Raw genomic sequence first — 17,985 nt, 5'->3', positions numbered from 1 at the left:
ACAATATAATATGATACATTTTTCTAGATAACATAAAAGTAAAACCGATAAGTACCGAATTAATCAATTACGTAATATTTTCCAAAACGCAATAACACATTTGTTCATTCGGGTATTTACCAGCCATAGATTTTTTCGATACTAAGTTCCTGTGTGGCAGGATCATGAAGGTTTTGTTATTGTAGATGATTTTATGTCACGATATTTTAGTTTGTTATTCGTTTTCTTAAGGGCCCTCCACACTCGTGCGCGAATCGAGGCGCGAAGCCGCGAACGCGAGTGTGGAGGGCCCTCGCGTCGATTTCGAAGATTGTTCACGCCTTCGCGCCTTATTCTCCGTTTTTTGTCGGTATTTGGCTCGCGTCAAAGGAGACGCGAAGCGCAAACTTGCAAGACTCCACACTCGCGATCGCTTCGAGCCGCGATTCGCTCACGATCGAGTCGGTTAATCTGTTAAACTGTCATAACCTTCTATGGCGGCTACTTTTATTGGGTGCGATGTGAACCACGGGCTTATAAATATCTCCATGGTGCGAACTTGATCAACCAAAAATCAATTTGACAGTTCCCAGTTTGAATCAGTGCCTTGCCGCAAACTAAATCCGATCAGCTGACGCTTCGGCGCCATCTTGCCGCGAACCAAACTGCGAAATCGCCTTGAAGTTGTGCGAGTGTGGACGCTACGTCAACGTCGCGGTATGTTCGCTCCGCGAAGTCACGCCACGATTCATGTGCATAGTCTGGAGGGGGCTTTATGTTTTATTGTATCACTTTTTTTAAACAGAGATTTGACAAGTCTTGCCATACAAAAAAACCTTTTCGATGGTATGCCGCTTATTCTTATTGGTTCATAGGCCAGTGTCAATAAAAATCTGCCCATGCTCCTTTCTGTTGGTTTTGTATAGGCGTTAATTTTACTTATATATTTAAAGGGTAATTATTTTCAGTATAGTAGATCTAATATCAGGTGATTTTTTCGACTTAGAGGCATGGCACATTGCTTTCGATTCGACGTCGCTCCGAAGTTTGAGCGAGACAACGCTACGGAGCAACTGCGAATCGGACGCAATGTGTCATAACCCTTAGGCTGGTACAATTAATGTAACAACGAGTATTAAACTAGGTTCACTGTACATTAAATTACGTTAAACGTAAAGTTTCGTGACAAAAAAAGAACTGGTTCGAAATTTTTATTATTAAAAATAAATGAAGTTTTTATTACTTTAGTCAACTATGCACTCAGTTTAACAAGTTATGAAAATATTCCTCATAAAAATATCATTTTGATTTAATAGAAACTTTTTCATTGGTTGGGTTTTCCCGCTGTTAGACCCTAGTTATGGTAACCCCAATGAGAAGCTGTCAAATTGCGCCCCATTCCAATTCACGCAAGAGGGGCAAACAAAATATTTTATAATACGAATCTCAATTTAAATAACCTGTTTAAAAATTAACACTATAAACGTGCACCACTTTTGGACATAATTTGCAATTTTAATGATAAAATAACTAGTTCATATTTAAAAATAAAAAAAGGGTTCGCTACATAAATTGGCGCTTAAATGTAAAATGGATCTCCCAAGGTCGTTGAACAAATGTCAAACATCCAATATGGGGACTTTTGTACTTGCCTCGATTGCTTGGGGGATACCCTAACCGTAATTTAGTTTCTACTATGTATTCGTGTGATATAATGTGACGTACAAATAATTAAGTAAACACTGCGCAATGAGGTTACGTTAAAAATAACAATTTAAATTGTGTAAGCGAATTCATGCGATTTTGAATTACAAAAATATATTTTTTTTATGCTGAGGTGATTTATATACACAAGTTAAAGATGTCAGAAGCGTCGGCCTCGAAGAAGATGATACTTAAACCGATAATAATTAATAACAGGAAAATGTATCTTCATCCGCCAAAAGTTTTGACCAAATTGCCTTATAGACCGATTCAGCAATACAAAGATGAGATCATATATTCGTCGCCGGATTGTGACTTTTTAAAGGGGGAGTCCCAGGAGGTAGTGATAGTGAATCGAATGAATTTGTATAACAAGTCGTGTCGGACGGTCGCCAGGTGTACTAGTCGGGGAATTTGCGTGGAAACTACGTCAGACAACGTCGCTGCTACTATAGGACAGAAGAATTACGAAACAGTGTTGTCTGCTTTATCATCCGTATTCAATGAGGAAACAAAAGTAAGAGGCATTTTAGCATTGTTGAGCCCGCAGAAAAATTTTAACACCATTGGGACACAGAGTAGTATGGAAATTACTGAGGTTAAGAAAGAATGTGTGAGTACATCAAGTCAAACTGTTGATACCAGATTAAATTTGCTCCTTAAAGAAAGAAGGAAACGGATACGAAGACCGTTAGCCCCGTATGTAGTTACAGACAACGTGAAGAAATTTGTGGTAAATCCTAGTGATGTGAAGAAAAACTTAACCAAAAAAAAGGCAGAAGAGAAAGTCCAACAATTTAGAGAGAAATCACTTCCAGATTTAAAAGAAGTGATTGACGAAGATAGTAATATTTCGGATGTCAGTAACATATCAGCGTCCAGTTGGCCAAGTGTTCCTGGGATTCTTGAAAACACAGAGAAGTTTCTGGACCAGATAGACAAAGTAACAGATAGAACACTAAATTCTACGGAGATCAGACTGCGAGACGGTAGTGTTATAATGATACCGATTAAACCTGAGGATGAGTTCCATATCGCTACTCCAGAGGTCCTCAAAAATGTGACACATGAGGAAGCGTTGAAACTTATATGGCATCAGACATTCATTGACTTCAAATTGTGCTTGGAACAGGATGAAGATGGATATTAGTGAGTATTTATTTTTTTATTTATTTATTAGAGCTTTGTTATTCTACAGAGAAAGTTATAGATTTGATATATAATGTGTCTCTACCCTTTGGACATAGATGTCGATTAGGGTATTTCTAACCTATGTAGTAAGTCTCATTCCAAACGCAACAGTATTAACGGGTAAATCAATGATCTACGATACTTCGGAACAGCATGTATGTAGGTACACGGTAATTAAAGAGTATGTCATGTCACTAGTGTCACTTCTTATCATCATTGTGAATGTTGGTTGGTTTAAGGTTGCCAGTTTAACGATCTTTTATAGGATACATTTCGGAGATTGTACCGAGGAATTGCACAACCTTATTCCTGCGTCCCCATTTCACCATCGGACTACTACTACTTCGTCATCGCTTCATGGTAGGTATTCCACAAATACACATGAAGCGTTTCACTACAACATTCCATATGCGAACTGCCAAGGAGTGGAATGCCCTGCCCAAGTCTGTGTTTCCGCATGAGTACAATCTGAATCTCTTCAAGGCTAGAGTAAATAGGTATCTCATAGGTAAGCATGCTTCACCGTAGACCGCATCATCACTTACCATCAGGTGTGATCCCTGCCTATGAAAAAAAAAGAATGACTAATACAGTATGCTCCTATTTATTAATGATTTATTTGATTTAACTTAACTTTAGAAATATATTTTATTTAATGTTTATCTAATCAAATAATGAACCATATTAGAACATTCTTGAGAAGGAACTCTTCTCGGGATCTCGGTCAATGTCCAGAGAGTAGAGACATGTATTATTTTTAATTTTTTTATTAGCCTTATTTACTGTCCCACTGCTGGGCAAAGGCCTCCCCTTGCATTCTCCACTCAACCCTGTTGTTTGTAGTTTCCCACCAATCCAGATAATATACGTCCAAGTCGTCCCGCCATCTACTTTTCACCGTGCCTACACGCCAGCCAGCACCATCTATGCTGTTCCGTGGGTCCCACTCGGTAACCATTTTGGCCCACCTTTCAGGGTGCATGCAGCAGCGGCAGAAATGTCGAGATCAGTCCCACTTACATGAGACATGTTGTATATATTGTAATTTATATTTTGTTTTTCTGGATAAATGACTCCTGCAGCTGTTGGAGCATCTTATTCTGTCTTATAGTTTTATGCCTAAACAGTTTCTTTCCATTGCTCTTTGGGTCTGTATTTTTATTTTTGGTTGACTGAGTTAACGTCCAGGTTTGACGGCCATATGAGAGGCAAGGCAGTAGGGATGAGTCAATTAATCAATTTTTCGTGTTATGGCTCCATCAAGGTGTTGATGATTCTGCCAATGTCGAGGTTGGATAAGACACGGCTTGTATATGAATCTTATCATATTACGATCATAGACAGTGTTCGGTGGAGTATTCGATCGGCAACGCGCATGTTGCAGGCGTACATAGGCTACGGAAACTGCTTATCATCAGATGGGCCGTATGCTTGTTTGCCACTAATAGTATAAAAATAAAAAAGTACCTAAACCTAAGTCTTTTATGCTAAATTCCGCACTTTGAAAAAATTCCAAAAACTGCATCAACCAAAAAAATCTATTTAATAAAAATACTCTTTATTGCTGAGGTGTGCAATCAATACAGGAGTCACAAAATTTCACGAGAATCGGTTAAGAATTGCGACCTGTACAGGAGAACATCCGAAAATAGGAAAGAAAAACCGGCCAAGTGCGAGTCGGACTCGCGCACCGAGGGTTCCGTGCAAACCTGTAGTTGTGTATTATTATATGATGTAACTAAAATTTTCGGTTTTCGCAATTTTTCCTTTATATCACAAGCCCTTATAGAACAAGACATTGCTTCGTACCAAATTTTAAGATTCTGAGTTCACGGAAATTTGCGGCATAAACGGCTGTATCTTTTGATTGCGTTGGCTTAAAAGTTTGACTTTTTCACAGCTCCAAGGGATATTAGAGCTGAGTATTTGATATAAATTACAGCTTGATATCTCCACGCGTTCCTGAGAAAAAGGGTCTTGACAGACAGATAGACGGACATCAAAGTGATCCTATAAGGGTTCGGTTTTTTCCTTTCGAGGTACGGAACCCTAAAAATGCCCAAGTTAAAACGGTAACGCCGCTATGGTAAATCATAAAATTCTGCCTGTAAAAAGTCCCTTTTCCCATCAAACACGTATTTCCTCATAGATACAGCTTATTGCACTTATGATTACAATACTTCCAAGAAATGTTACTCCAATTTCTGGAAATGTATGAGTTGTTGATATTTGATAAGATTAACTTTATCTGATATCAGTGGGGCAAACCCTGTAATAACATTGCCATTGAGTAAATGTAACTTATCTGAAGGTGCACACATGTATATATTATAGTCCTCCTCATCGATTTCGATGACGGCGACCTCAGCAATTACGGATTACGCCGATTATGGGCCCTAATGTGTTACAATATAGTTGACCAGACGCGTTGTATGTATACGTGTGAGAGGGTATCGGTCTCTCTTTACGTTGTTGGCGTTTGGTATCAAAGGCATTGAGGCGGTAAGGCATTGACACGTGTATAACAACCTACCAAAAGATGTTAAAGAAAGTCATTCAGAGACAATGTTTAACCTTTTGAACGCCAGACGGCGAAGGAACATGCCGTGCCCCGGACGTAGGCGATTACGATTATTTAAGCGAAATTGAACTTTACGGAGTCCCGCGTTAGTCCCTGTTGCATTGGCGAAACTGTCGGCTGTAGCCGTCGTTGGCGTCCTTGGCAAGTCTTTCAGAAGTCGGCCATAGCCGACGGTGGCGGTCAAAAGGATAAAACTAAGCTGAAAGAATATATATATAATAATATTTACTAAGATGTGTTGGAATATGTTACATAATGTTAATTTATTGTAATAACTAAGTGAACTATTCTGTTCTAATGAGAATAAATGTCTTTAAACAGAACTGTCATTCAATTGAATACGAAGCAGAAGGTCCCAGGTTCGAATTCTGGTAAGGGCACTTATTTGTGTGCTTATGACAATTTTTTTTGGGGCGCGAAATTTCGTTATCTGTCTCTCTGTCCCTCGAATACGCAAGAGTGATAGAGAGGCAGATAACGTAATTTCGATTTTAGATTTTCGCAGTGTCTAATACTGTTGTATAGGCGAATTTAATACTAAAAGCAGGAGGAGTGTTATATTGATCTTAGATGTAGGTATTACTAGGTCACTATATATTTTAATATTTATCCTTCCAGGGGGGAAAACATAAACCCAGAGAACAAAAGTATAGGAAAATGCATTAAACATTGAGATTATGCATTGCACTTATGAGTTCGCAGTAAGCTCGGCCAAATTTCACCTTACCATACATACGGTGTTGCGTTCTCATTTTTGTAGAGTTGGATTGTAATGAAACGTTTCATATACAATGCCACCCTAGCGTTACACTACTTAGACGGCTACCGGAGTTCCAAGTCATATTGGAAATTCACCAGTAACGAATTTGTTACCAAAATGCCCTCCAAAATTTTCATGCACAGCAAGAAAAAATAACAATGAGCAAAACTTATCCTAAAATTATAAATTAATAAACCTTAAAACTACAGTAAAATACAAAATTACATAATGAATTATCGCAACATGTTAAAATTGTTAAATTGTCTATTCTCGTGATGTATGATGACTAAGAAAATACCGTTAGCAGTGAGTTGAAAATATCGATTTCGCTTTTTTTAAGGCTATTCTCATTACATTACGTGTGTCCACCCCGTTCCCTAAACGCTGCTAGCCACTAGGGAGAGAGCTTAGTTCATATTTGACGACAACGAGCGAAGCGAGGAGCGGTGTTATAATATCTAAACATTGTGTTTGTTTGCAGCCCTCTCCATATCGCAGTGCTACACAATGATGTGGACCTTGTAAGGAGACAGTGCGCATCGTTGCGAGCTCGACATGAATCCGTCGATATACCCGCAGGTGGCTTGGTAAGTTCATATATTATTAATTATATAACTTCTTTTTTTACATTAGGGCATCAATAGTTATTTGTTTTACAAGGGGGCAAAGTTGTTGTTTAACCGCTCGTGCTAATATTGATATCCGAGCAACCGAAAGATTCCAAAATAGAACCACGAGCGTACCGAGTGGTTCGAGAAGTGCAATCTTGAGTGTTGCGAGGGTTTCAAGGCACGAGGTTTAAACAAACTTTGCCTCCGAGTGAAACACAAAAATGTTCACCACACCAACACGAGGAAACTACTAACTATGAAATACTAAAAAAATCAAATGAAATCAAATCCAAATGAACGTAATAAAAAATAATCATTCAAAATCATCATTTAAAAGTCAATTCTACTTACTATCATAAGGAAGCAACTCAAAATTTGCATCTGATTACTTTGCCCCACATGTGGATAAAATGCAACTTTCTTATTCGTTTTTGAACAATCAAGAGGGCCTTTACCAGTTCGTGTGGTGAAAAATTTATTTCCCCACTATCGGATAAAGTTTATCTTTCTTAGCTAACTCTCGAAATATTACTTTCTGATTTGGGAACCGTCGTATGCTCGACTTTTAAAATAAGCACTCGCGTCAAAGATCAACATTGCATCTTTCATAACTAATGTACATGTTTGTAATTTACAATAATTTAATGGTTGTTTTATTAAGTCTTTAAATTACAATTTACAGATAATAAACAACTTATTTTCGTATGTCATAAGTGCCGGTATTAACCTATTAAAATACTTCATTTATATTATACATAAATAACATGTTTTCATTGACGATAACAGACATATCGAGTTTATATCAAGGTACTTTACTTAGGGAAAGTCCCTATTAACAGTATTAGTCCAATATAGACTTTATTCGTATAGACTTAGTTCATTTCACATCATAACTGACAATGTGAGTTACGACTAATAGACTCTGACAATTAATGATGTTTCTTTAAACTGATATAGACTTTATTGTACAAGATTTTAAGTTGATTTTGGTTTGAAATGCACATTGCTATAGGCATGTCATTATGAGTGCAATTTTATTGTGTACTGCTTGTTGTAAATGTTAATGCGTAGTAAAAACGTCATAACTCCACTACACGGAATTAGAACTCTAATGCGTTGGTATAAAATTTAAATTAGAACGAGCCAGCTGTGTAAGATCTTCTTAAAATAGGTACACGATGTTGACTCAGTTTGAACTCTATTGCGTTGGCATAGAACTTAAATTAGACCTCATACAGGACTTTTTAGAGCACGCGGTATCGACTCAAGTTACCAAATTCCGATTAGTGCGTTTTTTCCTCTAACTTTTGGTCAGAATGTACATTTTTCCTGTTGACGTAACATTTCACAGTTATTTGATAACTCCGGTACTTCCCAGTAGTTCTACGTACACGGTGTTGACTCATTTTGAACTCTATTGCGTTGGCATAGAACTCAAATAGAACTTAAATTAGACCGCATACCAGGACTATTTAGAGTACGCGGTATCGACTCAAGTTAGCAAATTCCGATTAGTGAGTTTTTCCCGGTGACTTTTGGTCAGTATTTACATTTTTCTTGCTGACGTAACATTTCACCGTTATTTGATAACTCTGGTACTTCCCAGTAGTTCTACGTACGCGGTATTGACTCATTTTGAACTCTATTGCGTTGGCATAGATCTAATCAAATAGATCTTAAATTAGACCGCATACTAGGACTATATATACTTCCCAGCAGTTCTATAGCTTCGTGCCGCTATGTTTACGATGTACATTGTCATTGGAATTTCAACCTTCATAAAACAAAACAGTATTTGTTCTATCTCATAAATTTTTGGACAAATGAAATTAAAAATTAAAATGCAACTAGATGTGAACTTCTCTAGCTATAATTTTGTATGGGCGGCACACGGATAGCTGGCTCCGTATCCGGATGGCATGCGAGCGAGATAGCGCTATTTATATTTATATGACCGTCTCCCTCACACACCGTTGCTTCATACGGATACCGCATCAGTGTGATAACTAATAACAGTCTTATTTAACGATTTTATAACTTTTTGACAGTATACTTTCACTCATATACGAAAAATCGCCTTTTTTGACCTGCATAGGAGAAATAAAGCAGCTTTTCAATCTCTCAAATTATTAAAAAAAAACCTGACAGAGTAAAATAAAAGTTCGTTCCCTGTTGTCACTTTATGCCCGATTCTGGAACCTTTTTTTTATCAAGTCTGTTATTTTTAAAGATGATATTATTTATAATTACGCCTAAATTGAATATTTATAATGTTTCCATTTCAGTCGGCTCTCCACATGGCGGTGCGACAGAACGTTTCCGTCGCCTGTACCAATATACTTCTTCAAAATGGCGCCGATCCACTCCTCTGCGACCAGGAGAGGCGTTGCAGCTTACATATGGCTGCTGAAATAGATTCACCACAGCTGAAGACGTTGCTGGCTTACTGCGACACACACGCTAGGTATTTTTAGTCGTGAGTGTAAGTAATTTAGTGCACGAGTTTCACGTTAGATGACGCTGTTCCGTACGTGGCAAAATCCTGAATCGCGCTGTTAAGATTTTTCAGAAAATAATGACTTCTGGCTTATACTATTGGTTTTTGTGTGGGTACTTTTTTATGTAGATTAATAAAGCTTTATTTTTTTACTATTTATAATTTGTTTATAGGAGCGTGCTCAAAAACAACCTAGATTTCTGGCGACCCGAACTGGAATCCAAGTCGGACAACGAACTTACAAGATTAATGTATAACTGCATTAGCGAGATGTTTGATGACCAAGGTAAGGATTTACTGTCAAAGCATCGGTGTGGTGAAAAAAAAAAGTGCTTCATTCGGTAGCAAAGTTTGTTTAACCTCCGTGACTTCTAACACTCGCAATGTTCAAGATTACACTTTACGGACATCTACGCTCGTGTTTTGGATTGCTCGGTCTTTCAATTCAATTCAATTCCAGGTTACAATCCGCTAATGATAGCAGCGGAGGCAGCTATCCCTTTGAACGTGTCCCTGCTCGCCGACCGCGCCGGCTCGCTCATCGACGCGCCGTCGGCCGACTGCGGCGCCACCGCGCTCTACCGCGCCGTCGCCAGAGCTTGCCTGCACGCCAAGGGTAACTATCACTAGTGGCTCTGTAGAACATGGTAACAGTGTGACAGTAGCCGCTCATCGACGCGCCGTCGGCCGACTGCGGCGCCACCGCGCTCTACCGCGCCGTCGCCAGAGCTTGCCTGCACGCCAAGGGTAACTATCACTAGTGGCTCTGTAGAACATGGTAACAGTGTGACAGTAGCCGCTCATCGACGCGCCGTCGGCCGACTGCGGCGCCACCGCGCTCTACCGCGCCGTCGCCAGAGCTTGCCTGCACGCCAAGGGTAACTATCACTAGTGGCTCTGTAGAACATGGTAACAGTGTGACAGTAGCCGCTCATCGACGCGCCGTCGGCCGACTGCGGCGCCACCGCGCTCTACCGCGCCGTCGCCAGAGCTTGCCTGCACGCCAAGGGTAACTATCACTAGTGGCTCTGTAGAACATGGTAACAGTGTGACAGTAGCCGCTCATCGACGCGCCGTCGGCCGACTGCGGCGCCACCGCGCTCTACCGCGCCGTCGCCAGAGCTTGCCTGCACGCCAAGGGTAACTATCACTAGTGGCTCTGTAGAACATGGTAACAGTGTGACAGTAGCCGCTCATCGACGCGCCGTCGGCCGACTGCGGCGCCACCGCGCTCTACCGCGCCGTCGCCAGAGCTTGCCTGCACGCCAAGGGTAACTATCACTAGTGGCTCTGTAGAACATGGTAACAGTGTGACAGTAGCCGCTCATCGACGCGCCGTCGGCCGACTGCGGCGCCACCGCGCTCTACCGCGCCGTCGCCAGAGCTTGCCTGCACGCCAAGGGTAACTATCACTAGTGGCTCTGTAGAACATGGTAACAGTGTGACAGTAGCCGCTCATCGACGCGCCGTCGGCCGACTGCGGCGCCACCGCGCTCTACCGCGCCGTCGCCAGAGCTTGCCTGCACGCCAAGGGTAACTATCACTAGTGGCTCTGTAGAACATGGTAACAGTGTGACAGTAGCCGCTCATCGACGCGCCGTCGGCCGACTGCGGCGCCACCGCGCTCTACCGCGCCGTCGCCAGAGCTTGCCTGCACGCCAAGGGTAACTATCACTAGTGGCTCTGTAGAACATGGTAACAGTGTGACAGTAGCCGCTCATCGACGCGCCGTCGGCCGACTGCGGCGCCACCGCGCTCTACCGCGCCGTCGCCAGAGCTTGCCTGCACGCCAAGGGTAACTATCACTAGTGGCTCTGTAGAACATGGTAACAGTGTGACAGTAGCCGCTCATCGACGCGCCGTCGGCCGACTGCGGCGCCACCGCGCTCTACCGCGCCGTCGCCAGAGCTTGCCTGCACGCCAAGGGTAACTATCACTAGTGGCTCTGTAGAACATGGTAACAGTGTGACAGTAGCCGCTCATCGACGCGCCGTCGGCCGACTGCGGCGCCACCGCGCTCTACCGCGCCGTCGCCAGAGCTTGCCTGCACGCCAAGGGTAACTATCATTGTCGAAACGTTTAAACACAATTTTAGGAGTGAAATTTGTTAGTTGGTCAAGATACGCACAGAGGTTTCGGCCAGGGCACAATTCTTCTTTGTTAAAAGAAATGTTACACGTTCTACTAATATAGTAAAGAAGTGGATAACTCGTTATGGAAAAGGCATATCCCATCTAAAAGATTTTCATGTAAAATGTTGCCAACTCGAAACCATAAGGCTCGCACTGTCAGAAAGTTATCAGATCTCTTGTAGAGCCGAGCTTCTAACTCTACAAGCCCTAACTTCACAAACTCTACACCTTAGTCAAAATATATGGCTTGGCCGTTTCGCTAACGTCACATGGGCGTAAAGTGAAAAAAACATTCACTGTTTATTGCTTTTCTGTTATGCAATGTTATGTTTAGTGTTGTGTTCCTGCCGGTGAGTAAGGTTGCCAGAGCTCAACGAGGGGGTATGCTAGGGTCGGCAACGCGCATGTAACTCCTCTAGAGTTGCTGGCGTACATAGGCTACGGACACTGCTTACCATCAGGCGGGCCGTATGTTAGTTTGCCACCGACGTAGTATAAAAAAAATAAAAAAGTTCTTGTGATAACGAAACGGCCAGGCCACATATTTTGACTAATAAATAATAACTTTTTGACAGTGCCTTATGGTTTCGTCTTGGCAACATTTTACATGAAAATGTATTTGATGGGATTTCACTTCCTTTTGTAAGTTGCTTATGACAATCATCTATCCCCTAATTTAAAGGGTTGGGGGTGATTTACTATTTAAAACCATGACATACATATCTGGAGGCATCTTTTATACAATCATTTTTTTTTTACTAATTCCCCATATAAACTTCAACCCCTCCCCCCCTTAACGCCCTTTTCTTCCCCCTTTTCACCCTTCCGCTGTGATTTTGGCGTTGAAAACAATTCTATGTCCTTCTCCATAACAACATCTATCTACATACCAAATTCTAACTAAATCGGTTCAGCGGTTATTGATTCCCCTTACAAAATTCCACCCCCCTTTTCACCCCCTTAGGGGCAAAAAATTTTAAGATTTTGAATTTTTTGTTGTTTTGTACTAATACTATCCTACATACCAAATTTCAGCTTCCTAGGACCTCAGGAAGTACCCTAAGGGTTTTGATGATCATCAGTGAGTGAGTTAGTCAGTGACGAAATCGTTTTTTTTATATATGAATAAAATCTAAAGTATGAGAGCTATAAAAATGAAAATTTATATGCTTAATAAGTCCACTATTGACATTTTATCCCGAGAATTTTATTGATCTAGTATAATCCAAACCCAAGTTTTAAGGGTTAAAAAAAAAAACGATGATGCGCTTCGAGAAAAGGTAGGTAGTTCCCTTGCGCTTCGCTTTGCTCGTCTTCAGATATTGGCCAGTAAAACGCATGTTTGGTTATCTTAAATACCGTAAAACTGGTTCTGGCCAACTGTTAAATAGGGACCGTGCGCGTTGGAGGGTCTGCCATCTTGTGGTCTGAATCGGAACCATAAACAGGCACATTTACACGTCAAGTGTTTTCTTGTGCATAGTAGGTTCTGCCATCTTGTGGGCTACATCGGAACAATAAACATCACATTTACGCCTCGCGCCAAAAATCTGACGGCTCCTGTGCTGCCTCCTATAGTTCATGCACGCTCCCTATAAGCTCCCATCTTCGCTCGGTCAACAACAAAAGTTACATTACGTGCACTTATTTTTATTATGCTAGAAATATGTTCACATACATTATAGAGATGGCTGGTATAGGATAGACACATATAACAGCGATGCCAATTTTCCACTCAACAGTATTTACGACATTAAATTTTGAACATAACTAGAGTAGAACAACATAAATAGTTTCTAAACCCAAATGTTTACATTATTATTTACTCAATTTAATCCTTTTTTTTTTCAGATACTGGCAATACGACAACAACACCAGAAAAATACGTCAAAACCATAGAGATCTTAGTAGAGCACGGCGCTGACCCGAGCATAGAGAATCAGTTTGGTTCATCCGTAAACACTTTACTGACAGAATTCAACATTGGTTCTCTTTCCATGACCATAGCCAATAAAATGACCGCTGTAAAACATGGTCGTTTCGCCCGGGATAGATTAAATATGATTCTATTTAAAAATAACGATGGTAGCTTAGATTACAAAGATATAAATAATGTGACAGATAAAACACCGAGGACAGTTGAAACTGGACTTCATGCGGTCATAACTGTTGATGTTCCCGAGAAAAAAGGTAAAAAGTCAGAAAAAAATGTAAGTATATCTGATATTCGTACAGATTCAGAGAAACCTTTAAAGCTAGGAATCAAAACTGAAGTTTTAAAACAAGTACACACTGATAGTAAAATAAATTATAAAGAAATAGACACAAATATATTAGACAAACTTAAACCAGAAACTGATCAAGATTTAATAATGCAACAAGTTAAACTAGGTAACATTATCATAAAACCAAAAACAGATGTGAATATAAATGATAATGACGCAAGCAAAACACTTGAACTTGAGAGAATAGCCGCGCTTAAAGTACATAAAATTAAAGATGGAACTCAGAGAAGTAATGTTACTTTTAAAAGATTAAGCTCAGGAAAAATGATAGCAATAACTAAAACGAAACCACCAGAAGGCGTTTTACCTCCAAACTCAGATAGAAAATTTAACTTTATTAAAATTAAATCTGCACCAAAACCTGTAGTTAATAACGATAAAATTGTACAAAAAAGTAATATGACTCCAAATAAATCAACAGAATTTGATGAAACAAGATCTGCGAAAGAAAGAAAAACGGGAAATGTAGTTATAGTCGAAAATGTTCCAGTAAAAACAGATTTTCCCATGCCTAATATGACACCTAGTACTAGCAAAACCGCTAAAGCTAGGGATATAGTTATATCACCTAAAATCTTACCTAGAGACCTGACTAATGATCTAGAACCTAAAGAACTTAGTATGGATGATATTTCTCCGAAAATAATCATAGGAAAGGAGGACGTTGAAACCGTGAAAAGTTTTAGAAAAAGAAAGTTATTGTAAGAATGAATTTAACATATTTACTTGGTAGCTGATGTATATTATATTTTATATAGATTAGAAATTCATGGATGAGATCGATTTTGTTGGGCGATGCGTAGCAGAGTCCGAAAACGAAGACGAATCCAGGAATTGCTATTCTTGCCGAGGCATGTATAGTCTGTCAAGCAAAGTATGTCAGTAGCAATGTACAGCAAAGTGAAGTATAGCAACACTCAAAAAGCAGTGTTGCGTTGGTATTGCGCTAGGAAAAGCAGCAATGTACGTCGAACCAACATGTTTTAACATGTTGGTTCGACGTACAATAACATGTTTTATTATCATCTTCATAACCTCTAATTTTACAAATATTAACGTTTAACGAGCGTGTTTGTATATTGTAGGCACCTTGACCTTGCTTAAGTTCATGTACAAGCTTATTTAATATATTGGTGACAGCAGAAATTTCTCTTGAAATAGCAACGATTCAGAATGTAAAAAAACATGATGGCTGTCATTCACTATCCACATTCCACAGATAAAACACAGATGACACGCGATTTTGGAATTATTCGAAAACAGTGTACTACTGACAAGATTTGCTTGACCAAGTATATAGTGCTCATCTCCAAACATGCGACAAAACAAAAAAACTAATCATTATGTAAGCATCAAGCATTACTCCAATCGAACCTTCACATCAAAAACGTAAACAAACTGTTTCCCTTTTTAATTATAAATATATCTATGCGTCAAGTGGTCTAAAACCTAGTTGAGAATTAGGTCTTTAGACAGATAATTTTGCATAATGTTGTGTAGATTCGGTTATTTTCAAATACTTCAGAACGTCAGGTATTTTCGAAAATGGACTAACACCAAGAAGGTATGGGTGATTTTTCGAATGGGGTTTCAACTGTCACAGCTATACATAGATGACGCTGGCATAAGTTTTATTCTATGAATTTTGGCTTAAAAAAGTAGCATCCAGCCTACAATTTTTTTTAACTCTTCGTAAGACTGACGGCTTACGAACTTATGCTGGCGCCATCTGTAATATACTGCGGCGAACCCCATTACATGACATTGGGCATTACCCAAATACACTTTATAATATTATATATTATTATTATTTGACTGCGACACTAACGGATGCTATTTAGTGAAATACAATATGTGGTGATGCTAAAGAAAGGACGCTTGGCACAAGAAATTTCGTTCACTGACCCGTATGCTTCTATATATAGCAAGCGCGTAATTATATTGCTACCCCTCTCATGATGCCGACGTTAAGGCAGTGCTGCCAGGTGTGTGGAAGAGAATTATCGTATTTGAGTGTCCAAATTATCGCACCGTTGGAAAAAAATATCGTAGGTCTATCAAAAAGACAGTACCCCAAAAATTACTTGCCAAATAAGCTTAAATTTTCAATATATAATCAATAAAAACACAATTATCGTCTTAATTTTTCAAAAATAAGTTTTATATTTGTGTAATTTTGTCTTGCACTAAGGAGCCGAATACCCAAAAGGTGCTAATTTTAGCCTATTTCTGAGGGAAAGTGTCATATTTTGCTTCAAATACTATACTTTTGGGTGGCATCGTCCAAGGGCTGAAATTATCGTACTTTTGCGAACGATAATGCTCTTTCGAACGTACATCGTACCGGAGCCCAAATGATCGTACATGTACGATAACTATCGTACTCCTGGCAACATTGCGTCAAGAACACTGCGCGAGCGAGACAGCAATATAATTATATGCGTGCGATAAAGATAGGAACACGCGGGTCAATGTTCGAAATTCCTTTTGTGCTAAGTGTCTTTTCTTTAGTAAAATTATGACCGAATGATTTATTTATCTCACAATACAATTATTTACTGAACATAAATTTACATTTTGATGATTTTTTATACGATTTTTTTTTGAGATTCTCAAGGGACTTAATATAATAATAAAAAATAAATTAACTGTATCAGCGAACCAAAGATAATCTGGCTTATATCACGAATCTCCTTATTTAAAATGTATATGAATTCTTATAAAATAGTACGTAATATTAACTTCTTATAAAAATATTAAATTTCAAAGTTACCTATACACATTGATTTTAACTTTAAAACCACCATTTAATTATAATTATTATTAATTACACACTTGCATTCTCTAAGTCAACAGCTATAAAGATCTGTTCATATGTTATTTCATTTGTATTATCTCCTTTTCGAGATTCTTTAGTACCCAAGTACCTATTTATACACTTCTATGACGAAAGTGGACGGCCGCTTCTCCATACCAACGTTGTTCCCTTTTTCCTCTCTGGATATTGACATGGAAAATATTTTACAGTACATATGGTGCTAGTTTACCGCACTAGTGCGCAAATTAGCATATTACGTTACTGTGTCAAACACTTAAAGGGCCATATGTACTGTAAAACGTTGTACGATACATGTGCGAATAGGTAATTCGCAACTCGTGTCGATTTAAAACACTCCCTTCGGTCGTGTTTTAATTTATCGCCACTTGTTTCGAATTTCCTATTTTTCGCTCTTGTATCGTAATGTACTATTAACATAATTTGATGTATATTAACAATAGCTATGCCCCTACGATGACTTATTTCGATTATTTAATTATTGTGAAAATTAGGAGCGAAAAACAGATTTCATACAAAATTTTAAATTCTCCTAACTCTTTAAAATATACCATCTGTAAAATATAAATAAATAGTGAGGAAACATCAAGTTAGTTTGTAAAATATTTTGATTTGTGTATTTTTTTTGAAACCAAGTCAAATATAAACTGAAATAGATGTCATAATAAAGAAGACGCGAAGACGAAGATAACAACACTCTGTATTTAGCTTGACGTTATACGTCTGTCAAAAATTAAATTCGGGTAATGCTAGGTCGATTCCAGCCCTGGGCAGTGGCGGCCTTGGTCACTTTCGTATAAGGTTAGTGTGGCTGGCCTTCACTTTGGGGCCTGTTTACACATTGACTAGTATTTACACACTGTTTAGTGTTTGTTGCCCATCACAAGAATGCCCTTACTAGGATTTCAACCTGGGGCCATTGGCTTCATACTCATACTCATTTATTTGTAATATTATTACATATTACACGTCACAATTTGATTAACATAGGATTTGCAATAATCTATAGTTATTATTACAGTTTATAGTTACAGATTAGATTACTTAATTATTACAGTTTCGGGTATTAGGTAGGTATCAATAGTTGTATATGTCAATTAAGTTTTCAATAGTGAGCATTATATAATTTTAATTAAATTTGGTAGGTACATTAAATAATTTATTTTGTTGAATGTCAATGAAATCATAATAATATATTGTAGAATTCATCATATATCATTAAATAGCATCCGTTAGTCGACTATAATATAAAATTGATATGTTTTTTGAGCCAATAATGTAGTTTGATTCTAAGTATAATATTCTTTTGCCAGTGTGCTTAAGGCGTCGTCCTAATACAACGCGACTACGCGATTATCGCAAATTCGCGCGAACGCGCGATCACATATTGAACTCGAATAGGTGTCCTA

General features: G+C 39.0%; 1 protein-coding gene across 2 annotated transcripts; it reads left to right on the top strand.

Annotated features, from left to right (window-relative positions):
* Positions 1–1,258: 1,258 nt before the first annotated feature.
* LOC133532860 (uncharacterized) lies at positions 1,259–17,112 on the top strand. Of its 2 annotated transcripts, none has more exons than XR_009801761.1 (6): positions 1,259–2,832; positions 6,697–6,802; positions 9,112–9,290; positions 9,497–9,609; positions 9,784–11,380; positions 13,307–13,439. XR_009801761.1 is itself a non-coding variant. In XM_061871710.1 (6 exons), the coding sequence occupies exons 1-6, from the start codon at positions 1,841–1,843 to the stop codon at positions 14,443–14,445; spliced, it is 2,685 nt and encodes an 894-aa protein (XP_061727694.1). In that variant the 5' UTR covers positions 1,270–1,840; the 3' UTR covers positions 14,446–17,112. The 2 variants fall into 2 exon arrangements, 1 of the variants encoding a protein (XP_061727694.1); XM_061871710.1 differs by having other exon boundaries at positions 1,270–2,832; positions 9,784–9,939; positions 13,307–17,112.
* Positions 17,113–17,985: the final 873 nt, after the last annotated feature.

The sequence above is a fragment of the Cydia pomonella genome, chromosome 28, assembly GCF_033807575.1.
Source record: "Cydia pomonella isolate Wapato2018A chromosome 28, ilCydPomo1, whole genome shotgun sequence".
NCBI lineage: Eukaryota > Metazoa > Arthropoda > Insecta > Lepidoptera > Tortricidae > Cydia > Cydia pomonella.
This window is presented reverse-complemented; position numbering and strand designations above follow the sequence as displayed.